This window comes from Ipomoea nil, unplaced genomic scaffold (assembly GCF_001879475.1).
Source record: "Ipomoea nil cultivar Tokyo-kokei standard unplaced genomic scaffold, Asagao_1.1 scaffold0415, whole genome shotgun sequence".
In the NCBI taxonomy this organism is placed as follows: Eukaryota; Viridiplantae; Streptophyta; class Magnoliopsida; order Solanales; family Convolvulaceae; genus Ipomoea; species Ipomoea nil.
In genome coordinates, this window is record NW_017616843.1 from 3,071,531 (window position 1) to 3,096,334 (window position 24,804).

The 24,804-nt window shown below is 37.8% G+C and overlaps 3 protein-coding genes across 7 annotated transcripts; 1 reads left to right on the forward strand and 2 right to left on the reverse strand.

The window, feature by feature from the left end:
- Window positions 1–4,956: 4,956 nt before the first annotated feature.
- LOC109172218 lies at window positions 4,957–9,795 on the reverse strand. Its single transcript, XM_019321366.1, has 6 exons — window positions 9,708–9,795; window positions 9,461–9,614; window positions 9,048–9,279; window positions 8,334–8,993; window positions 8,095–8,222; window positions 4,957–5,389 (listed from the first exon to the last, which is right to left on the reverse strand). The coding sequence occupies exons 1-6, from the start codon at window positions 9,793–9,795 to the stop codon at window positions 4,957–4,959; spliced, it is 1,695 nt and encodes a 564-aa protein (XP_019176911.1).
- A 3,041-nt stretch (window positions 9,796–12,836) lies between these two features.
- On the forward strand, window positions 12,837–17,471 carry LOC109172309 (protein FAR1-RELATED SEQUENCE 6-like). 5 transcript variants are annotated; one of them, XM_019321483.1, is made up of 4 exons: window positions 12,837–13,231; window positions 13,380–13,514; window positions 14,468–14,657; window positions 15,280–17,471. In XM_019321483.1, the coding sequence occupies exon 4, from the start codon at window positions 15,280–15,282 to the stop codon at window positions 17,278–17,280; it is 2,001 nt and encodes a 666-aa protein (XP_019177028.1). In that variant the 5' UTR covers window positions 12,837–13,231; window positions 13,380–13,514; window positions 14,468–14,657; the 3' UTR covers window positions 17,281–17,471. The 5 variants fall into 5 exon arrangements, with proteins under 5 accessions (XP_019177028.1, XP_019177029.1, XP_019177031.1 ...); XM_019321484.1 differs by lacking the exon at window positions 13,380–13,514 and having other exon boundaries at window positions 14,468–14,539; window positions 14,623–14,657; XM_019321486.1 differs by lacking the exon at window positions 13,380–13,514 and having other exon boundaries at window positions 14,468–14,539; window positions 15,280–15,349; window positions 15,545–17,471.
- Window positions 17,472–20,220: 2,749 nt separating this feature from the next.
- LOC109172311 (vesicle-associated membrane protein 711-like) lies at window positions 20,221–23,840 on the reverse strand. Its single transcript, XM_019321487.1, has 4 exons — window positions 23,391–23,840; window positions 21,636–21,826; window positions 21,192–21,355; window positions 20,221–20,645 (listed from the first exon to the last, which is right to left on the reverse strand). Exons 1-4 carry the CDS (start codon window positions 23,605–23,607, stop codon window positions 20,555–20,557), a joined length of 663 nt encoding a protein of 220 aa, XP_019177032.1. The 5' UTR covers window positions 23,608–23,840; the 3' UTR covers window positions 20,221–20,554.
- Between the last annotated feature and the right edge of the window lie 964 nt (window positions 23,841–24,804).

The window sequence follows — 24,804 nt, forward strand, 5'->3', positions numbered from 1 at the left end:
CTTGGGGAAAGGTGTCAAATTTGTAGCCACTAATCCCTATTTTTTGATTATGGATCGTTGTTTCGCTAATGAGACTACTAGTAAAGATAAAATGTTTAGTTTTAATTTTTTTTATCTTATTTCTATTATTGGGCACAATTTCAAATAATGGTTAATGTTCTTAAGCCCATTTTACCTTTTAATGCTAGCATATTCCAAATTCTATGTCATCAAAATTGGTTTGGAAAAAAAAAAACAAACAAACAAAAGAAAAAAACAAAAAAAACTAGCTCTATGTTGTCATTTCTTTGCTTAATCCTTCATAGAAATCAAATTAGAGAACTTCGAAATAGAAATTTTGTAGAAAATATAAAGAATTGTTAGGAAAAATTAGTCTTTTGATCCTCCAATTTATTATACATACAAAGAAGGTCGAAGCATTATGATGGAGATATTTGAACTGACCCAAGATAAATAGAAAACCCAAGCCTAACGAAAGAAATCTGGAGGCCCAAGGCAGGGAACACAGATGAGGCTACCCGAGTGGCACCCGATGCCCGACCACCGCAGCCGACTTAAGGCAATCGCCATTCTTCCTTAGAGCCTGTCTCCGATGCGAAGATAGCCGAATTTGGCCCAACCCCATGGCCTACCATCTAGCTTTGACTTGGTCTTGTGGCTCACAATGGAATTAGCTAAACCAGTTGGAACCTTCTTATATAAATTGACATTGCTTAGTTATTACAAATCATGTTATATTCTTACAACACTCTTGTAATGTTATTACATTAATCCATTCAATATTACCACTAATCTTATCATTTTCCATTTTACCCTTTATATTTTATGCAAGCTTATTGATCCATGCATACCCCGAGTCAATTAGTTCCATCATTAGTGTTTTCATTAAGAGTTTGACGTCCAAGCTCGAGTGTGCTTTCCGTTTTTCGGTCCACAACCATCCCAATCGACAATGGCAAGGTTTCATTCTCGCAACACCCACGATTCTTGCAACACTAACCTCACCCTGGTCGATAATAACTTAAACGTGACCGCGAGCTGGCAAATTGTGCTAGTATGCCTGTGGAGGGGAGGACCTAAGGGATCGTATGACCAATCAACAGGGTAGAAAAATGGCCCCGGCACCCATGTTCCGCCAGCGCCTAGGGTTTCAAGCGTCCAAGCCAGCATGATCGTCATCCAGCAAGTTGTGGTTGTCCTTACCAACCTTATAGCGATGATCTAGGAGTCGATACTACTCTACCAAGGACGAATCACTGTAGGGGTTCTGGAGGGAGCAACCTATTTGCGACCCAAGGTGACACCGACCCCACCACCTACCAACAATAGACACACGAACTGGTTTTGAGCCGATGCATAGGCCAATTCACCTAGAAGGTAAGTATGGCAAGGTGTCGGGGATATGAGCTGGGGGCACCAAGGGCGTACAACTGAACATCTGACATAGGTAGGGTCCGCCTTGGACCAGTTGGGTACCCAGGTGTAGGCCTAAGATCGCTTGGGGCCACAATCCAATGACGTTAACCCCATCACAAGGTGAATCCTCAATGAGGTAATTGGGTTGGGTGCCCTGAGCCTCGGATCACCGCGGGCACATAGAGAGATCTGACAAAACTAATGGGCAGGCCCAGGCTTATATAATGACGAGGTAGGGGAATTGCAAAGGAGGCTGGAAGAGCTCTAAAGGAATATGGACGCACGGGATGGCTCCCTAGAACTGTGAGACATTTTATCCACCCATTTCACCCAAGCTATTATGGCAACTCTGTTACCCCACGAATTTCGATTCCCAATCATAAATGCGTACAATAGATCGTTCGACCCCAAAGCCCACGTCACCTGGTACCGAGCTGCCATGATGATGACCGGGGCGAGCAATGATGAGTGCCAAATATACCTTAGTTTTTGTGGGGTGTTTTAGTTGTTTTTATTACCTTGTGTGAGTCCTTTTGGTTGAATTGTGTGCATAATTGCTTTATTTTCATATAAGTTGAATTTGAGGACTAACATTTGAACACTTGTAAGGCATTTGAGTGATTTTAAGACATTTGGAGGCAATCAAAGGACAAAGTGAGGAAAAGCATGAAGTCTGGGACTGTACGAGTAGTTGTACATTTGTACACATGGAGGCCGACAGTTGCACGAAGGGGGCACAATCGTGGTAGCTTCCAAGTAAAATGGAGGCGTGCACGAACCCGTGCATGATCATGCAGGGTTTGTGATGGTCTCGGATTCGCGACTATAAAAGGAGATTGGCGGGATTGTTTAGGGGTGGGGGGTAGGTGGGGCATCACATTCTCTTAGATTCCATTCCATTAGTTTAGATTTACTTTCTCTCACTTCTAGACCAAGTTCCAAACTCTCTCCAATTGAGAGAGAAGATTCTAGGGTTCAAGAGGAATTGACAACTCTTCTTCAATCTTTGATCTTCTTCTTGCTTGATTGGACTCATCTTATGGTTTGATTGTGAATTGCATTTGAGCTAAGTATAATTCCTGCATTTTTCTCTTTAATTTCATCATCCATCTCCATTGTTATGCTCAATTGTTGTTGCCTTTCAATCTAGACCATGATTGGCTAAAATTACCTTGTGAATTGGATTATATTCTCTTATGATTGTGTATGAATTGATCAAGGTAGAATTGACTATGTGTTGATTTCTTGTTGAAAGTGGAATTTGTATCGACTCTTGTATGAGGGATGTGCACATCATGCAAGATGCTTAGGGATAAGTATGCTTACAAAATATTGAGGTATATTCTAGTCTTCTTCCACTTGCAATTCCCGCCTTAGATTCGAGATGGCAAAGTCTGGAATGAGGTGTAAACAAGGTGTTTGATGAAATGTTCCATAGGTGTAACATTGTCACTTGGGTGCTCTACTACACCATGATAGTCCACGAAGACCGAGAATGACCTTGGCAATGGTAGTCACCTCACATAGACCACAATTCATCACATAACTTCAATTCTCACCAAGACCTTTTCATTGCATATGATCAAGGGAATGCCAATCCAATTCACCTCATATTACATTTTTTACTTTAGTTTACATTAAATTTCACTCTCCACTCTATTCTTTGCTCTTGTTACCATCATTTTGCCTAACTTTCTATCACAAATGTGTGTTTGTTGAGAACGACATCCGGGGGAATCTTCATTCTCCACCATACTTTCCATCCATCGATAAACTCACAACTCGTCAAGCAACATGATAATGTGTCTAGGTTTTCTGACAACCCTTGAAATATATGCCCAAGATTGGTTTGGATTGCTCCCGGAGGGATCAATCACCACTTCTGCCGACCTCAAAAAGAATTTCATCTTGTACTTCACCGGGAACATTCAGAAGAAGAAACATTTCGCCTATATCTGTTCCATAAGGCAAAAAGGCTCTATGCATTTAGCTAAATTCTTGGCCTGATGGAAGAAGGAGGTAACTACTATCCAAGGTTTCAAGTGTAAGCCCACGATCTCAATCTTCACCAATGCCCTAAGGTCAGGCTCATTCCACAACGAATTAAACCAATACCCACCAAAATCATACTCCGAGTTGATGGACCCGATAGTCAGGTATGTGGATTCAAAGGAGACAAAGAAGTAGAAGAATGAAGAAGTCGGAGGGACAGGGTGCCCCAAGCCCTAATTGAGTCGTACCCACGGCTACCCTAAAGGGACCCAAGACTCACACCCCCCCCCCCCCTCCGCTACTTGACACCGTTGATGTAGCCCGTGAGTACCATCCTAAACTACACAGAGGAGATGGGGATTGTAGAGTACTCGGGGGAATGCTTAGGGATTTCAACCTTTATTGTTAATATATAAATCATTTCCCTTCTTCCTTCAGACATGGAGACGAAAAAGGGTCTTTCTTCGAATCTTCTTTGTCTCCAGATCTAGAGACGAAGATGATGCGATCATCGGGCTGGAGACGGAGTTTGGAAACCTTGAGTTCTCGTTCGGTCCTCGAGCTTTTCCACGTCTCTAGTAGAACGGAGCTGGAATTGTCTCGGTTGGTTTGTATTATGGTTCTGTTAGATGGGTTTGGATTGTGTTGTGGGAAGGGTTATGGTGTTTTCTAAGATTGGAATTCGCCCACACCTGGTTTGAAGGTGATACGACGAAGGAGACGCCACAAGGAAGAAATCAGTCCTTGATAAGTCGGAAAGTCTTGAAGAACTCAAGAGAGAAGGCAAGGCACAAGTAGTGCTCTTGTTTGCTATTTCTCCAAAATATGATTTGCTGCTTTACAAAGAGATTATGAGTGTTATATATAGCTCCCTAGCATGCCTCTTGCCTAAAGACTAGGACATGGATAGTTTGAATTCAAACTCAGCATTAAAGTCTAACTAAAACAAATAACTAGACTACTTATTACAAAAGAAATAATATGCTACTCATTATTTGAAGACTAATGGATAGTCCAATGAGTTTATTTACTACCCATATAATCAGCCTAGCCCAATTAAATTAATCGCCCTCCAATTAGATTAACTGGTCGCTCCTTGTCCTCATCAAATTGATCCATATCCCATTGAGCGCTAATCAACCCTCCAACGGCATCTTGTAATTGTTTAGCCTTTGCCCTTGTTATTGGACCATCTACTAGGACTCGTAATGGATCCTTGTTGTCCTCAACATCAAATGATACGGATCCCCGGGGGACGAATTCGAGAATCAATACTCTAAAGAATCTGAAGTTGGCCCGATCTTTTCCTCACAAAAACAGCAGCAACAAGAACTAAGGTTTGGGGTACAGGAGATGATATTTGGCTGATGTAGGGGGCTGGTTAAGGGATTATTTTTGGTGTTTTTAATAAGGATATATCCACCACACTTGGTCTTAGGTGATAAGGAATGAACAACACCACAAGATTGGTATTATCTTGATGAGACTAAAAGAACACCTCTCAAATCACATGAGAGACAATAAAGAATGTCTTAGCATTTCTTTCATTCATTTAACTTCATAAACTATCTCAAAAACAACATCAAAATTAGGCAAAGCAAGAACATGTGCCTTACACAATCTTTCTTTTAACTCATTAAAGGCATTCTCTTGCTTTTCACCCCACACAAAGCCAACGTTCTTTTTAATCACCTCAGTTAGCGGTGCAGCAATTGAGCTGAAGTCTTTCACAAAATGGCGATAAAAACTCGCTAATCCGTGAAAGCTTCTTACCTCGCTAACCGTCTTGGGTGTAGGCCATTGCTGGATAGCCTCAATTTTAGCAGTATCAGCCTCAATCCCGTTGGCATTGACAATATAGCCAAGGAAATGTACCGACAAAGTGCAAAACTCACATTTTTTTAGATTAGCATACAATTTATATTTCCTCAAAGCAGAAAACACTTCTCTAAGATGTCTAACATGCTCATTAAGACTCTTGCTATAAATAAGTATGTCATCAAAATAAACAACACTTTTTCCCAATGAAATCTCGTAAAACCTCGTTCATGAGTCTCATAAAGGTACTAGGTGCATTAATAAGGCCGAACGACATAACAAGCCATTCATATAGACCTTGTTTAGTCTTGAAGGTTGTTTTCCATTTGTCCCCTTCCTTAATTCTTATTTGATGATACCCAGAACGCAAATCAATCTTAGAAAAATAACAAGCATCAAATAATTCATCAAGCATGTCATCTAACGGGGTATAGGGAAACGATATTTAACAATTATTTTGTTAATTGTGCGACAATCAACGCACATTTTCTATGACCCATCTTTTCTGGGTACTAGTAAAACAGGAATGGCACACGGGCTTAGGCTTTCTTGGATTTTCCTTTTTGGCCAAGAGTTCATTAACTTGCTTTTGGATGTCCTTAGTCTCTTCCGGGTTGCATCGATAGGCAGCCCTGTTCGGTAATGGAATTCCTGGCACCAAGTCAATTTGGTGTTCAATCCCCCTCAACGGTGGTAAACCGGCGGGAAGTTCCTCCGGACAAACATCTTTGAATTCTTGCATTAAAGAAGTTATTGATTCGGGCAAATGACTAGGATTAGTAGTACCCCCGTTGGGTCCTTTATACAACAAAAGAAAAACTTGCATCCCCGCTCTTATTGCTTTTTCAACATCTCTATTTTTTCCAATGAAATTTTTCTTTATTTTTTCTTTGTCCTCACTTTTATGTTTCTCTCTTGTGCTTCCTCTCTCTTGTTCAACCCTCTATTCACTATTTTTTCCAATTCTTTTCTCATTTTTCTCTCTTTCCCTCATTTTCTGAAGGTCATCATGAATTTTGATAAGTGCTTAATTGTCTATATTTTCCCCACTTACACTAAGTCATTTTGCTCATAGATTATTCCAAATTTCATGAGGTTAGGACTAAATTGTGTTATTTTGCAAGGAGTTTGGTTTGAAAAGCATTGGAAGCAAAGTTGAGTATTTTCAGGCATTTTGGTGGACATTGGAGTAAAATAGAGCGTTTTGGATGCATTAGAAGTCCATGGGAGCCAAGGAAAGCTAAGAGGATGGCTAAAACACTTCCAAGTGAGCCTAAGAGTGATGGTTTCAATTGTGTTGGTCATTTGGGCAAACTAAAACAAAAGAGGAGCAAAAGATCAATGCATTTCAATTTTCGCTCATTTCGACCACTGTTCGGTATTTTGACGATATCTCATCCTAGGAATGTTGAAATTAAGTGATTCTTGTGTCATTGGAAAGAAGACTCAAAGAGCTACAACTTATATTCAGACATCAAAGCCTAAAAAGGAAGCCACAGGGTTCAAAATTGCCCTTGAAGTTGAAGTTCTAAACTTACAATTCAAAACTGACCACTGCTTGGTTTTTGGACCATATCTCAGCCTAGGAATGTCCAAATGAAGTGATTCGTGCTCCATTGAGAAGAAGGCTCGAAGGAATACAACTTTCATGAAGACCATAGTTTCAAATTCTGACGTTTTGAAGGCCAAAAGACACGGCCAAGTGCACGGCCTTGTCTGTGGCCGTGTATTTTCTGTGCATTCCAGTAGCTACTGCCGTTTTGGACACGGCCAGGGACATGGCCATGTCCCTGGCCGTGTCACTATGCTCTGTCTTCTTTTTTTTTTTTTAAGTCCGATTTTGGTCATTTCTACTTGGTTTTGACTCTTGTTAGAACCCTAGACTCTCTCTTTCATTCTCTTTCATATTTTTAGGTTAGAATAGGCTTAGATTTATGTTTCTTAACACTTTTGAAGCTTGGATTCCAACATTTGAAGATTGTTCTTCCATTTTCAATACATAAGTATTCTTCCTTTTATCTTTTTTATTTTGCAAGATTTATGTTTATTACTTGTGTTCTAGTGTTCTTTATGCTATTTAATCATGAGTAGGTAGTCTATGGACTTGAGTTAGGGTTGTATTATCTATCTTGATGCTTGATTTGTGATTATTGCAAAAAAGGGGAAGAACTTCAACCTAGGGTTCATGTGTTTGTGAAGGTTTTGTATTTATATCTTGTTAATGTTTGATGTACACATTCATTAGTTTGTTTTTGGAGGATTCTTTACCTCAACGAGAGTTGGGTGATGAATTCAAGTCACCCCTTGCATAGACACGATTTCTTCCTACGAAAATAGAGAAAATTGGGGGTTTTAGATGCTTTGTATGCTTGATGGACTTGGAATTGATTCACCACGAAGGTGGGACAATTCCTTATTCTAATCCTTGTTTATTAATCACGAGAATGGTTCGTAGACTAGAATACCTACGTGCTTTCCCGCTTGATTCCTTAGTTACTTGTTCTCCCTAATCCCTTAGGTTGTTAAAGCATCTAGATGATAATGCTCCCTAGCTTGAATCCTATTTCTTTATTTTGTGTTTATTTTTGTGTATATGTGTTAGTCTTATCATTTCCTTAAACTTGTAGTTTGTTTAGCTTCTTGTTGATTTCCTTATGCTAGTGCCTAGTTTATTGTGATTGCATATTGCGTGCCATATCCCCCAATCCCATGAGGACGATATAACACACCCGAGCTCACATCTTATTTTTGCTACATCAAATTTGCAGCGGAGTCATTGGGGTTAAGGTGATCTTCTTGCCTCAGTGCTCGAACAGGTACTTGTTATAATAACCATTATGGAACACCTCCATATCAAACTGTCACGACCTCCTTAGAAGAATGTGAGTAGTGTCCATGGGCACTACGTCACAAAGGATCTCATCTTCATAGTGTCCCAACTTGATCGGAATCAAAACTTGTTGATTCACCTTGATATCCCCCGCCTTGTTTAGCCACTGCAGCGCATAGGGTATAGGATGGATCTGTGTGCTCAAGCCTAGCTTCTCCACCATTTTTGTACTAGCAATATTAGTACAGCTCCCGCCATCAATTATTAAATTACATACCTTACCATGAACAAAACACCTTGAGTGAAAGATGTTTTCACGCTGACTTTCATCCTCGGTGGCTTGGAGGTTGAGCATGCGCCTTACCATCAAGGCATCTCCCTCAACTGGTCCCTCCAAAACTTCTTCATTATCAGTTTCAAGTAGTTCCTCCTCACGTGATTCAGATTCCTCTTCGGTCTCCTCCTTGGAATCACTTTGCTTAGAATCAGTAACAATCCTCCCTTTCTTGATTGTCATATTTACCTTGTTTGGACAAACTTTTGTAATAAAGCCTCTTCCTTGACATTTGAAACACTTGATGTTACGCGGCCCAGAGTTTCCTTCGGCAATCTCCTTACCTTTTTGGTCTCTAGACTCCTTGGGTCTACCATTGTCATTCCTTGATTGGAATCTCTCCTTGGAACCCTCCTTACTCTTCCAAGAGGATAAACTCATGTGGAATCGGTTTTTCTTTCTTTGCAAATACTGCTCCACCTTCATGGCTATTTGTACTAGCTCATCATACTCCACATAACGTTGCCTCTCAACTTCTTCTTGAATTTCTGCAATCAAGCCTCTAAGGAACCGGGCCATGGACCTCTCGGCCTTCTCATCTATGTTAAGCCTAATCATGAGCTTCTTCATCTCTTGATTGTAGTCAGCAACACTTCTAGCACCCTGCAAAAGATATTCAAGCCGCTGATACATTTCACGTTAGTACCAACTTGGTACAAATCGCCTCCTCATTAAAATTCTCAACTCCCTCCAAGACTCTATAGGATCATCTCCATACTTCCTTCTCTCAGTTATAATCTTATCCCACCAGCTAGAAGCATAGTCTGTAAACTTTAGCACTACCAGTCTTAACTTCTTCCTCTCTGAATACCTATGACATTCAAATGACCTCATCACCCTAGCTATTTTCCAATCTAGATAAACTTTCGGGTCATAGCATGCCTCTTGCCTAAAGACTAGGACATGGATAGTTTGAATTCAAACTCAGCACTAAAGTCTAACTAAAACAAATAACTAGACTACTTATTACAAAAGAAATAATATGCTACTCATTATTTGAAGACTAATGGATAGTCCAATGAGTTTATTTACTATCCATGTAATCAGCCTAGCCCAATTAAATTAATTGCCCTCCAATTAGATTAACTGGTCGCTCCTTGTCCTCATCAAATTGATCCATATCCCATTGAGCGCTAATCAGCCCTCCAACAACATCTTGTAATTGTTTAGCCTTTGCCCTTGTTATTGGACCATCTACTAGGACTCGTAATGGATCCTTGTTGTCTTCAACAGAAGAGGGAGAGAATAAGAAGAAGGCAACTATGGTAGTTAGCCATGACTTCCTTCAACTTTTTTTTTTTCTTTTAAATTCTTTACATTCTTGGAGATGAAGAAGGGTTTTTGTTCGGACCTTCTTCGTCTTCAGATCTAGGAGCGAAGGATAGAAGAAGAAGAAAACAGCCATGGCTTTCACAAAAAAAAAAAAAAAAAAAAAAAAAAAAAAAAAAAAAACAGCCATGGCCGTTGGCCATGGTTACCATCTCTATTTTTTAATTTTATTATTATTATTATTATTATTATTATTATTATTATTATTATTCATTTGATAAGATTGTCATGCCAGCGTCCACGTAGGAGGTTACCATTGTTTACCAAAAATTATCTTGTTCTTAGGCTTGAATGCTAAAAAATTACGAGTTGATATGTTAAATTGTAACTTTTAAAAGTTCAAGTATCTAATTAATTTCCCGCATAAAGTTTAGGGATCTATTTGATCATTTATCAAATTAAGTCAATCATTGACTTGCTATATTATATCTTCCATATTTCACTCTAATTTATAATGATATTTTTATTTTTGTGATAATAATTGTTTTTTTTATTATAATTTGGAACAAAATAATATTTTGAAATTTAGACATTGTAACATTGTCTTCAAAAGATATGTAGGATGCCAACTCAAAAATTTGTTGGAAATTTTAGTAAAAATATGATATTTTAAGTGGTTATCTTGTGGTACAAATATTAGTGGATGTCATTTTCAATTTGGACCGGGGTTAAATTGAATTTAGGTTCTCTTAAGTGATACGAATGAATCGATATATTGTATGCTCAAAATGGACAATTGGTAATGAGAAATTGATTCTGAAAAAACCCTTTTTCCCACATTGAAAAATGGGGGTGATATTTGCACTAGTATAAATACAATTCTCTTTTAAAGAGAATTTGCATTGTATAACATAGAGATTTTTTCACGCATGTTAAAGGGATGCAAATCAAATTTCAAAATGAGTTTGAAATGTCAAAATTTGTTTTATAGGTTTTAAGGACAATGTGTGCTATACACGACTCAAATTTGTATTACCTTGACCATTCTGAATTTTGCTTGTACTTAAATATCCTACATAATTTATTTGATACTCCGTAGTAAACAACTAAAAGTGATGCTTACTTATTTATTGAGTTAATTCTACTAGAGGTCTCTTGTCTTTAGTGGTAATTTCAAATTTAGTCTTAGGCTATCGTTTTTGCCATTTAACATCCATAGACTATTATTTTTTGGACACATATGATTACTAAAAATCAGAGACCGGTTGAAACCGGAAAATAATAAAAGAAAAATATGAAAACAAAAATTCCCTTACTAAAAATAGGAAAAGCGATTAGAAGGACTAAAAGTGTCCAAAAAATAATAGTCTAGAGATGTTAAATGGCAAAAACGATAGTTTGAGACTAAATTTGGAATTGCCACCAAAGACAAGGGACCTCTGGTGAAATTAACTCTTATTTATTCATTTGTTAACGCAAGGGAAAGAATCAACAACAATTACACAAATGTGGCCATGCCACTCCAATGATATCCTTTGAAAATAGGCTTCCCACCCCCTCTTTAAATATGTTGCCATCAAATTCGACCCATACAATAATTTACCTCACTATGGATATGAAAAAAGAGATTATTGACTGGAATGGGCAAAACTTGAGAGGAGTGGATCAAAATGGATATATATATTTTTAATCTTGTACATTTAAAAGAAAAACTTCATAGGGACTTGCTTTTGTGATAAAAAAACGCAAGTCCCAATGGAGTTTCTTAAATTAATGAAATATATTTTTGTGTGCAAAATACGAGAAACACAAGTCTCTATAATTTCGAATCGTATGTGGGTACTTGTGTTTCTCATATAAATATGACAAACGCAAGTAGACTTGTGTTTGTCAAAAAAATGGAGTGTTAAACGCTTACACTTGTCTCCCCAACTCTACATAAACCTACATCTCCTTACCGTTTCAACCTTCCACACCGAACAAAGAAAAAGAACAAAAAATTAAACTCATCAGAAAAGCAAATTAAATATGGAGAGTGAGTGCAAATTAAAATTAAATGGGAAAGCAACATATCATTTGGTGTTGGTTTTGGTTGCGTATTGTACACTAACGGTTGGCGGTGCGCATGAAGCGAGAGGAAAAAGAGAGTTTGAAGGATAAGAGAGAAGCAAGGAAAAAAAGATGTTCATTTTGCATGAAGAGAAAGAGCCGGTGAGAACTGAATTTGGAGTGATCAAAGTGGTGAGAGGAATTAGTGGAAGATTATTGCATATTGACTTCATTACTATAGAGCGTCAAAGCTTACTCATTCCTCAGTACCTTGAGTCCCTCCTCGTCCTCTTCATGGTTTAAATAGTATAAAATAAATAAAAATTCACCTCAATCTGTTGATTGACGTGACCCATCAATTTGCTGACTGGTGACGTGATCAGTTAGTAGATTGACGTGACACGTAAGTCTGCTGGCTGACGTGATTATGTCACGCCAAACTAACGTGATGGTCACGTCAGTCTAGCGTGATGTATACTTATTATATTTTATTTTATTTTTAAATTATAAAATTGTAAAATTTGACATTGCTCACAATATATTAATAATTTTTTTTTTTTACAAACGCAAGTTGTACCTGCGTTTGTCGTATTTATACGTGAAATGCAAGTACGACTTGCGTTTCTCACATACGATGCAAAATACGAGAAATGCAAGTTGTACTTGCATTCTCGTATTTCACACGAAAAAAAATACTTTTCATTAATTTAAGAAATCCCATTGGGACTTGCATTTTTTTTTTTTTTTTTTTTACCACAAATGCAAGTTCTAATGAAATTTTTCTAAAGATGTACAAGATTTTAAAACATGTTCATTTTTATCCACTCCTCTCAAATTTTGCCAATTCCGATAATAACCTTGAAAAATGCAACACCTCCCATCCTTGTTCAATGCCTCCCTAATGGCATTAATGAAATGTAAAAATGAGTCCTTGTCATTACCTCCCATGTCTAATCTTTTCCACAACTATCAATGAATCACTTTACAATTTGACATTGTTATAACTTATAATACATATCCCAACACACTACAAATCATGATAAATGGTTCAAAAACTCAATACATAAACTATCAACTTTTAACTAGAAGTCACAAATCTAGCGGGTTGTCACATAGCACTCCATTTGCAAGAGCTTTAAGAACCTAATTGCACTTCCTCACATAATTTCATAACTTATTTCATCACTATTCCAATTTTCAAAAGCCTTTGGGGTTGAAATGCGACTTACGAACTGAGAGAGGACGAGCAGTGCAATTAAGCTGCCCCAATCTCCTGCCCTTAAACCCCCGGTCGGGGCAGGTGGCTTTCGCCGCCGTACACATCAGCGTTTCCAACCATTCCACTGTTTTTGCCACCGTCTGTCCTTATTCTACCCTCCACTTCTTCATTTTGAGGAAAATTCTCAAGGTTTTGGTAAAAATTCTGATTGAAAATGTTGACTTGAATGTCAATTGATGATAATCATGCTTAGAATCATCCAACGTGGGATCAAGGTTAAATTTTAGACGAAATTCTACCGAAGGTATTTTTTTTTTTTTTTTTTTTTTTAAACCCCAAATAGTATAAAACATTCATGCACGCACATATTTGTGAATATATCTCGAAATAATCAGAGAGAATCAAACTACAAATGAAATATTTCGAAGGTTACTGTTCTAAGATTTTGATAGGTGAACTTCTTACTGGATGGCCAATGTTTGCTAATGCTTCTGGGAAGTGCAGACTATGTGCAGTTGTTGACTTGAAGTCTTGTCTTGAAGGGCTAGCTACTAAATCTTGATCTCCATTTGAACCATTTGGTTGATGTGAGATTGATCTTTTCTTTCATATAATTGTTTGTTTTGTAAATAGTTTTGGTTTAGTATGTTTTCCCACATTGTAAAGGTCTTCAACCATGGAAAATGATAGGGAATGAAGTGGTGGGGTAATGGCAGGGTGTGGACCAAGAAGCTTGGGAGAAAACAAAGGCCATAGACTTAGGAGTTTGGTGATTTTTCCCCCAAATTTGGAATGAATGTTCCCTAATGGGTTGATCCAAACATCAACTGAGCATATATAGATTGTCTTATAATAATGGCAATATGTATTTGCCGCGACCTTGATGCTTTTGTCTGCATGGTGAATGAATGTAGTAGACGCATCATAAGTTGACATTTGCGTTTTGCCAATTCGCTTCCTGAGTTGAAACTGATACTTTCTTAAGTGTTTAAGGTTTTCAAGATATCAGAGGGTGCTATACTGCTATTACAGGCTAATAGGAGCCTCAAAGTTTCCATTTCTTGTGCTCAGCTATAGTTGATAAAAAAATCAAAATGTGTTGATTTCTTTACATTGAGGACATTGTAATGACTTTGAAGATTATCACTATTTAATGTGATTGCTGCCATGATACTCTTCTCTGATCATGTTAAAGATCACTTTGATTCCAGGATATTCTTCTTTGATCAGATTAAAGATCCTTTATTTTGTGGATTTACCCAATCTGTCCCAAAATTTGTCACCTTGCCATCTTGCCCAAAGTTTTAGGGAAATCTATTTTTTTATGGACAGTAAATGATATGATTAAAATGTCTTTTAAATCGTTTAAAGTGTGCAAATGGTGTTTGTCACTTCTCAATGCAAGGGGAATTATTTCTTACCTTTCATTGCGGCAACAGATTTTAAATGCACGAGGATGTGTATTTGTTCATCTATGTGGTGTGGAAATGACTTGTTTATTGATGTAAACTAAAACTTGGGACTGGTACATTTTATGTAGGTGGGCAGCTACATTCACACAAGAAAGTATGCTGGTCCCTTGAAGTGCCCACGGTGATCCAGGGTCTTACAGGTTAAAAGATGGCTTTCAATTTGACTGAGATTCACTATTAGTTGCTGCCAATTTGAAGGCATTGTATTTCATTGCTATTATAGTTATCAGGAATAAGGAAGCAATCTTTGTCATTTAAGTAAGCTCCTTTCCGTTTCCTGTTCCTCAAATTTGACATCTTTCTTCCATTTCTTTCATGCTTACTGTTTTCCTTTAATTTCCAGATGCTAAGTTTTTACCTTCCATTTTTGTTTAGTTACTGAGAATAAATTTTCTATTTGATATCCCAATTTCGGAAGCTAGGTTGCTGTAACACCTTATACTGTCAGTTCTCATCTATGCATTCTGAAGCATAGTAATCTAAGCTGAAGCGTGCATGCTGTCCTGTTCATCGTTGCACCTGTTGCTGCAAGTTAGGAGCCTATTAACTGGTTTTTAAATGTGAATTTCAAATTTTTTTTCAGAGTTTTTTTTTCCCCCTTTTTGAATTCAAATCGAATTATCTACATATTTTTAGCAATGATTCTGGGATTATATGGCTTCTTTTCTTGTATAAATAGAAGCTTTGATCGATGGAAAAGTTGACAACTTTAGTCTCATTTTATGTGTTCTTTGTGTTTGTCAAAAACCAACATGTCCTTTTTTCACCCCTCTTTTGTTACAAATTCATTTAGGGTCAAACTTAATCGTATGTAACTTTTGCAATTCTTATTCTATTTCTAGCCAATAACATTTCCATCTGGTTTCAATTTGTATTTCAGATGGAGGCAGTTTCTCTAAACAGCAAACCAGTATTCGAGGATGGTGATGAATATGAAGATGAAGGAGAGTGCACCTTAGTGGAACACGAAAATGGAATTCATGAAACACAGATGCCACCACTACCCACGGTGGGTTTGGAATTTGTGTCGTTTGATGAAGCTTATGATTTCTATAACGTTTATGCTAAGGAACAAGGCTTTGGAATAAGAGTGAGTAACTCATGGTTCAGATCAAAAAGGAAAGAACGGTATAGAGCAAAACTTAGCTGTAGCAATGCTGGTTTCAAGAAAAAAAGCGGGGCAAATCATCCCCGACCTGAAACCAGGACCGGCTGTCCTGCAATGATAGTCATTAAACTTGTGGACTCCAAAAGGTGGAGAATCGTTGAAGTTGAACTTCAACACAATCACCCAGTGAACCCAGAAATAAAGCGTTTTTACAAGTCACATAAGAAAATGATTCTTGCAGCGAAGCAAATGGGTCAGTCGAAGCCTGTTACAGAAGTACATACTATTAAGTTATACCGTACAGATGTTATTGATGCTCCGGGTGACAGTTATCCAGAAGTGAATGAAAGAGATGCTGGAAACCCTGTTAATCTGTCGAAGCATTTGGAGCTTAAAGACGGGGATTCCCATGCAGTGTATAACTATTTCTGTCGCATGAAGTTGACAAATCCAAACTTCTTTTATTTGATGGATCTTGACGACGAAGGACACCTTAGAAATGTGTTCTGGGCCGATGCTAGGTCCAGAGCTGCTTATAACTACTTCTCTGACATAATTGCGATCGATACAACAAGCCTGACAAACAAATACGAGATCCCGCTCATTTCTTTCATCGGAGTGAATCATCACGGGCAGTCTGTCTTACTAGGATGCGGTTTCCTTGGACATGAATCAGTAGAGCACTTTGTTTGGATGTTCAAGTCATGGCTCACATCTATGCTAGGGAGGCATCCACAGGTTATCATTACCGATCAGTCCAAACCCTTGCAGACAGCAGTTTCTGAGGTTTTCCCGCAAGCTCGCCATTGTTATTGTCTGTCCTATATCATGCGGCGTGTTCCCGAGAAACTGGGAGGATTGAAAGGGTATGAGTTGATTAAAAGGCAACTAAATAAAGCAGTTTATAGTTCGTTGAAAATAGTTGAGTTTGAGAGTTTCTGGAGAGAAATGATTGTCCAGCATGGGCTCAATGACAATAAGTGGCTTCAGTTGTTGTACGAGGATCGGCATAAATGGGTCCCAGTCTACTTGAAAGATGTTTTTTCCGTTGGAATGATCCCCATCAAAGAAAACGAGAGCCTTGGTGCATTTTTCGATGGCTATGTGCATAAACACACCACATTTAAGGAATTCGTCGACAGGTATGATCTTGCGTTGCAGAGAAAGCATCTACAGGAAGCAATGGCAGATCACGAGTCCAGAAACCCCGTCTTTGAATTGAAGACGAAGTGCAATTTCGAATTGCAGCTCTCGAAGGTGTACACGAAGGACGTATTCAAGAATTTCCAAACCGAAGTCGAAGGAATGTTCTCTTGCTTCCACACAAGGCAAGTGAGCGTTAACGGGCCAATAATGACATTTGTTGTGAAAGAACGCGTCGAAGCTGAAGGAGGCGTGAAGGAGGTGAGGCAGTACGAGGTTCTTTATGAGACAACACGGATGGAAGTGCGTTGCATATGCAGTCTGTTCAATTTCAAAGGCTACTTGTGCAGGCACGCATTGAATGTCCTTAACTACAATGGCGTGGAAGAAATCCCGTCGCAGTATATCCTACCCCGTTGGCATCGAGATTTTAAGCGTAAGTTTCCGGGTGATTTCGGTTTGAGTGATATTGATCTGGATGACCCTGCAAAATTGTATACTAGCCTTTATGGACGCGCCCTTCAAGTTGTTGAAGAAGGGACACAATCACAAGAACATTACCAGGCTGTTTTGCAGGAACTGGAAACTTTATTGAACAAGTTTTCGGTTGTACAAGACAATTTGGTCTGACTTTCACAATTCACAACTGATGTATTCTAACACTAAAAAGGTGACAACTTTGTATACAATGTGTATATATATGTTTTTATGTACATCATAGGCTGATTGGGATTTAGAATGTTAACTGGATTAGTAGTTTAAACTGCAAAACCTGATTTGCTAGCTTTGAATTTCTTAATTTTGAAAAGAGAGAATTTTAAGAATGATCTCACTATTGACATTTACCAATCTGTATGTATCTTTGACTTTCAATTGAATTATAAATATTTCCTTAGGTCTTAAGTCTTAAATATTGATTTTTATCAATTTTAATTATTACCTTTAAATTTGATAATCCTTAGACGAGTTAATACCCAAAATGAGTTAATACCCAAAATCGTCCTCGACTATAGTGGTTTTTCTCAATTTCGTCCTAAATGACTTTGGTAACCTAATATCGTCCCAGACTTTTGTGTTTCGCTCAATTTAGTCCTCCATTTGTTATTCCGTCAAATTGATGTTAAATAAAGGACAATTCAGTAATGTCAATATTGATCTCTCTTTACTTTCAACTTGTGAAGTGCGAAATTCCTCTTTCTTGTACGAATTACACCCAGAATTACTCCCGGACCTGCAAATCAAATTTTATATTCGCAGTTTTAGGAGTAATTCTGGGAGTAATTCGTAAAAAAAAAAAAAGAATTTCGCAGTTCACATGTCTATGAGTAAAGAGATGCCAATATTAAAATTACTGAATTGTCTATTTATTTAACACCAAATGGACAGAATAACAAATGAAGGACTAAATTGAGCAAAAACACAAAAGTCTGGGACTAAATTGAGCGAAACACAAAAGTCTGGGACGATATTAGGTCACCAAAGTCGTTTAGGACGAAATTGAGAAAAACCACTATAGTCGAGGACGATTTTGGGTATTAACTCTACCCAAAATAGCCCTCCGACTATTAGCTAATACACGATTTTGTCCTAAAGAATTAAATGTACTCAATTTAATCCTCTTAGTTTTCAAACGGTACTCAATGTAGTCTGGTGTTAGAATTTTCATTAATATGGGTTAAATTGAAGGACAATACCGTCATTTTAGTTGTTAAACCATATTAATGTAACGACGTCGGTCTCATCTATCTCCACCCTCTGTTGATAGAAGCTGCAAGAGCTTAGGGGATCCTAATCTAGCCAAACGACGCCGTCGGCGTAACGCCACCATCGTATACTCGGAAAATCGTCGTTGTAACACGAAGAACACCCGAATCAAACAAACAATCAAAACATCATCATCATCATCATCGTATTTCTCAATTCCTCAGCGTCCCAATTCCTTATCGTTTGTTTGGTTTCTACACAATAGAGATAGAAATACTGCGATGGTGTCGCCTAAGTGGCCACCGACGGCGATCATGCACCAGCCAACCTCCCCTCGCTTTCCTTCCGGGACGCCCATCTTCGGGGCGCAAAGGAAGATCGCCATCTCCGTCGATCTCAGCGAACAAGAAGCCTCCACCACACCGAGGCCCACGCCACCGGAAGTAGGAAGGAATACCTCCATGGCCGTTTGGACTGCTGTAGAAACGGCGATGGCTTCCTCGTCACGGGCTCGCTCGTGGATTACAGCCGTGCAATAGACTGTAGTACCAGACGCAATCGCCGGTTCTCGCAAATTCTGGGACATGGTGGACGCCGGTTCTCGCAAATTGGTGGACGTCGATCGTCAATCAAACCAGAGCCAGTTGATTGCAACCCCTCCCCAACATCAACCCTACCATCCGATTCCCCATGCAGTGGCTGAGTCGCCGGAATTTCCACCATCTCCGATCGCGATTGGTCTCAGGGGTCGGCCGATCACTCAATTGATGATGGCGATGACCTGGGGGAGGCTTGACGAAGGCTCTGGATGGCCTAGGCAGTGGTTCACCGGCGAGAATACAACCAATCGCCTCCTGGAAGAAGACATAGCCTTCGCGAGTAACCTTCCCAACATCTGTCGAATATTTTGGATGATGATGTCGGGTGAATCAGTGGACCTACCACTCATCGGCGACTGGTGACTGAAGGAGGCGGAGGGGCGACAGAGGTTCTGAAGTCGCGATAGAGTGTTCAACTGAGTAGGAATTCTCAAAGAAACAAACGGAGGTTCTGAAGGCGTAGAGGTGGCTGGGCAGTAGAAGCGTGGATAGCGTGGAGGAGGGCCTCCATGGACGTTGACCAGAAGAGGAAGAAACAGATTGGACCAAGTAAATTGACATTTTTACCCTCAAAATAACGGTGGATAAACGGCAATTGTAAGTGAATTGAAAACTAAGAGGACTAAATTGAATACTTTTAATTCTTCAGGACAAAATCGAATCGAGTATTAGCTAATAGTTAAAGATCATTTTAAGTATTAACTCATTCTTAGACTATTGATTTTGTTTTAAATTTACTCCTTCAATTAAATATTATTTCAATAAATATTAAATTTAAGAATGACAATGTAGAATTTTAATTTTTCATATTTCCACTAGTGACGAATCAAATATAATAATCTTAACAAAAGTCAATTTTTATATTATTGCTTTTAAATTTAGTGTTTACTAAATAGATATTTAATTGGATCAAATTTGAAATAAAACTAATAGTTAAGAGAAAATTTAGATTTAAATTGAAATTCAATAATAAAAATTAGTAAATGCCAAACACTTATGATCCAATTGAAATTTAGAGATAAAAATTGATAACTCTTGAAAAAGACAACGCTATTTATATCTTTTCTACCAAATCTTGTACCGACCATATGTTGTAGTACTTCATCGAGCTTGTAACACGTTCTCGTTTCAATTCAATAAGAATGCATTAAACCGGTGGCCTTGCACCACTTGATTAGCTGTATGTCTAAGAAAAGAGATACTAATATACCCTCAAATTCATGCATCAAACCCTACAATCATCTACAATTAAACACTTATACAACAGTGTTCAAGAACTTGGCAATTCAACTGTCGTGGAATAACAAACTCAACTCGTCGAGTGATCAATCCAGAGGATTAATAACACATTGCCTGTATAATAGCATTTTCAGTTACTACAGATTTTTTTGAAACCCGAAATACATGCACAAAATACTTTTCTTTCTTCACACCCCCCGTCCCCCACCCCTGGACACCTTGCAATAACAAGAATCATTAACTCCTTTTTTTCTGAACACAAGAAGTTCAGCAGAAATTGATAAAATAAAATAAAAATTCACACATATGCAAAACAATCAATAGAGCCAGGAATAGCTGTTGTGTACACTAGATGCTGATTCTCACTTCAGACAAGATGGGAGTGTGAGGCCATGACAGACGAAGGCCAAAACGACATAAACTATCACCAGGAGAAGGACTATCAGCGCAATTCTGCAAAGCATCAACCAGCATATTCAAGGTTCAATGCAGAGAAAAATGAGTGAAGTAATTCTTAACATAATAACTGCAAATCAACTAGAATTAGTAAAATGCTTAAATTTAGAATAAGTGACATTTTCGCTGAATTAAGCCTACATGGGTACAAAGGAGAAAGGAGTGAGAGCTTAATACGACATTTAATAAGCTGCATCAGCATGGAGTGATTATTTTGTATTAACAATTTGCCAGCCTAATTGGATCTCAAGTAAAAGGCCCAAATAAATGTCAGTAGAATTTAGATATAAGCCTTGAAGATTGTAACCAGAAGTTAAAATCTAAGAAGCCATTAATTTTAATTTTGGCCGTAACACAGTTACAATACAGATAATCAGGTTGACTGTGTGACATAGATTTGATACACAACACCCTATGGTTGACCAATGGAAGTGACTTAGGAGTGAAAGTTAGGGAGGGAGGGTGTGTGGTGTGTGTGTCTTTGTGTTTGCGTGTGTGTGTGTATGGGGGTGGGGGGTTGGAGAAGAGTATTAAGTAGCATACATGAGCTTCACATTTCTCCACCATACACTGCCTCTAAATCGTCGGGCCTGCTTCCTGAAGCGAAGGGTGTTCCCTTGCATAGTGGCAGTTTTATCAACAAGCAACTCCAAACGGTCTCCTCTGTCTAAAACTTTGTCAATATTCTCTATCATGACATTACGCACCTATTACATGGCCAAGGGAAGAAAACTGGTTTGGTCAGACAAACTTGTAGATATGGAGATTATAAGAAGAGTATAAATTAAGCAACTGATTTAATGCACATATGGTGAATATAATGAGGGGGGATCTAATCATCTTAAACTATACTTAACCACTAGGTAGAAATTTACAATCAGAAAGAAAGAAGATGCATAAACAAGAATGTATTAAAAATAATGTTAGCAAATTAGAAAGCAAAAAAGGTTTTGAGGTGATAGTTCAACGAAACATTTCAGAACTTACCTGACTCATTTCACCTTTTAGCCTGTTTATTCTGTCTGCATTTGGATCATTCGAGTAATATTCCATTTGTTGGCTGATGACTCTGGAGAATTCATCATTCATAGCATATGCTTGTGCTGAAAGTACAGCTCTGCCATATGTCCTCACAAATCTTTGATGAATGTCCTCAAGGAAAGCAAAGGGAATTCTTCCTGCAAGAAAATAGGCCAAAATAAATATTATATGTATGCAATGGCCATTCTATAATGTCTACACTCTACATACCTTAAGACAGATGTAGAACGTGATGATTGAATTGAAGACAGAAACACAGTAATAGCAATAATGCAACAGTGAGATGGAAGGTGAACACCACTTAAGGGAAAATATCTTAAGGACCTCTCAAACAATGAAAAGCAATGACTTCCATGGATAATTAACGATATAGGTATTCTCACTCATCTGGATCTAGTAGGAAATAGTCCAACTCAAAATTATAGTTCATAAAGAGTTAATTTGGAAAGATTTGGACTAATTGTGAGGTAAATCCAGAATTTATTCATTCAATAAAAAGGTAGAATGAATAAAATTTGGGTTCTCATAATTTATTTTTTAGTTAAATCTAACTGGAAGTATTCCCATTTGTATGTAATCTGGCATGTAACCAATAATGTACACCTCTTTAACTTAACGACTGAATAAGAACTATAGTACTTTGAGTTTTAGAAATAAGAAGGGTTTTAAATCTTGCTTATGTTCCAATTTGGTTTATTAAAATATAAAAGTACTGTATTTAGCAGTTCAAGCTTTTGCTCCAACTCTAACCAAAGAAAGTTAGAAAACTGCCAATGCAAATATCATTCAGAAGAATAGACAAAGTAACATGCTCTACTTTAGCTCACCCCCAAACCTAACAATTCCATTACTATATTTTCATGTCCCATATTCCTCACTGCAACCCTAAAAGGAACAAAAATACCAATTAACTCACTACAGCTAAGAGATTCAAACCCACCATGCTTCAAGTTTCAACTGTAAGACACTAGCTCCAAGAGCAAAATGCATGAAGCTTCCGGGCTAAGAAATGAATGATGACATTTGAGCACACATGCTCATGTAATTATGTTCAAGTGCATAATGTTCAATTGATTAAACTCCATGCTCATTTCTATTGTAAAGAAGGTTCTTTTCAGTTGAAATTTAGATTCTATTTTCAAGCTTCATGTTCATTCTCAAATGAGTTGGAACTTTGGAAGTTCATTTCATATGAACTTTATGTACATTTCAATTGAACTCTATGTTCATTTCAGAGTAATTGCAGGTTGCACCCTAAAACCTACATGAAGTCAAATAAAAATGAACATTGAAGGAAGAAAGAAAACACATCCTATCCACACACTATGCTTTGGAGTCCAACTATGGTGCAAAATGTGAACATTCGGTGTTGGATCTAAAATTCTCCATGTGTAATATGACAATTAAATTGATCCTTTGATCCTTAAAGCATTACTCCATATATTGCTTTTTGTAGCAAGCCAAAATTCATATACACGAATATAGAAACCAAATATCTAACTTAAAACTACAAAATCGCAGTGGAACTCAAATCAGACTTCTCCCAACTCGTCAACATCAAGTCCAAATTCGCTTGAAAACGAAATTAAGTTAAGAAAAATCCAAAACTAAGTAAAAAAGAACTGCGATCAATTTCAAAACCAAATCAGAAAGCAATTTCTTATTATTCTAAGAAAATAGCGGTTTTTAGGTTTGACTTACTTCCGGCGACGTCGTCGGCCATACAGAGAACGGTGAGGCCATCGGTGCGTTTGACGTGGAAAATATAGCGATCCTGAGAGTAGGAAACGTTGCTGTCGCTGTCGCTATGCGTCTTCTCCAGTATCTGCCTGGCGATTGCGCTGGCGTTGGTCGGCGTGGCGCTGTACTCCGCCAGCACCACCGATCCCCGAGCCACCAACGCATACAGTATCGCCATATTTCCCTCTCAAAATATATGATTAGATGCAGATATACATGATATATAGAGGTAGGGTTTGATTGTTTGGCGGAATTTAATATGTATAGAGCAGTTTGAATTTTACAGAGAAAAAGGAGGTGTTAAAGAGATGGGTAGTATGATTGGTGATCAACGTGCTGTGTTTCGGTGAGTGAAAGAAAGCTGAATTTGGGCCCGAGTTGACTCACCGGTGCCCGATCTTCTATGCTTCTGGGCTGTCAAGCAAAACCCACATCTCGAAAAAGTATAAAAGGAAAATGACAATTGCACTTGGATCCCTTCAACTTTCTATTACTAACCACATGGACCATCCATTTTAACAAAATAATATCGGTGGGCACAAGAAATCTGTCCACTTTAGACATAATCCACACATTGGTTACTATCGGAGTTCAAACATTAGTCAATTTTTTCAAATACTGTCTACTGAACTATTGAACTAAGCCTATGCAAGTACTAAAAATTCTAATATTTTTTTCCTAAAAGGCTGAATCTCCAACCCTAAGGGTCCCACACGCCGACTGAATAAAACATGTGAAACTGTGAAAGGAAGTAAATTACGGTAATTTAATAACCAGTACACAGATTCCACAGTCTTATAAGCTCTGGTAGGGGCTTAGATTTCCCAATGTAACTTTGGAGTGCCTCTCCCATAAAAAAAAAAAAAAAGGTTCATTCGACAAGACCAAATACACTAAAAATCATAATCTTGTATAGTATCATAGACATTAAAGTGTATGCTATACAGTCAACTTTTTTTAAAAATATATTTAATAACTTCTAAATCACTTTTTGCAATACATAAATAATTAAATAGCAGAAATAAAAAGTGAAATAATAATAATAAAAATAATAATAATAATAACTTGCAATAACATTAGGATATGAATATTTTACCCGCACGGGTTTAGTTCAATGATTCAGTAAATAGTATTTGGGAGAAGAGATCAAGATTCGAACCTCGACGGCGACATTGTGAGGATTATGTTTAAAGTGATCATATCCCTTTTACACCGGTATTTGGCTCTGTCTGCTGAGCCACCGTAATTTGCATCCTCTCAAATGCTTCATCTAGGTGAAATTATAGATTATTAGTTTAAATTTTTTTAATTATGGTATATATGGACATAATTTTAGCCTTAATATAAGGTATTATTAAATTTATCTATATTAGAT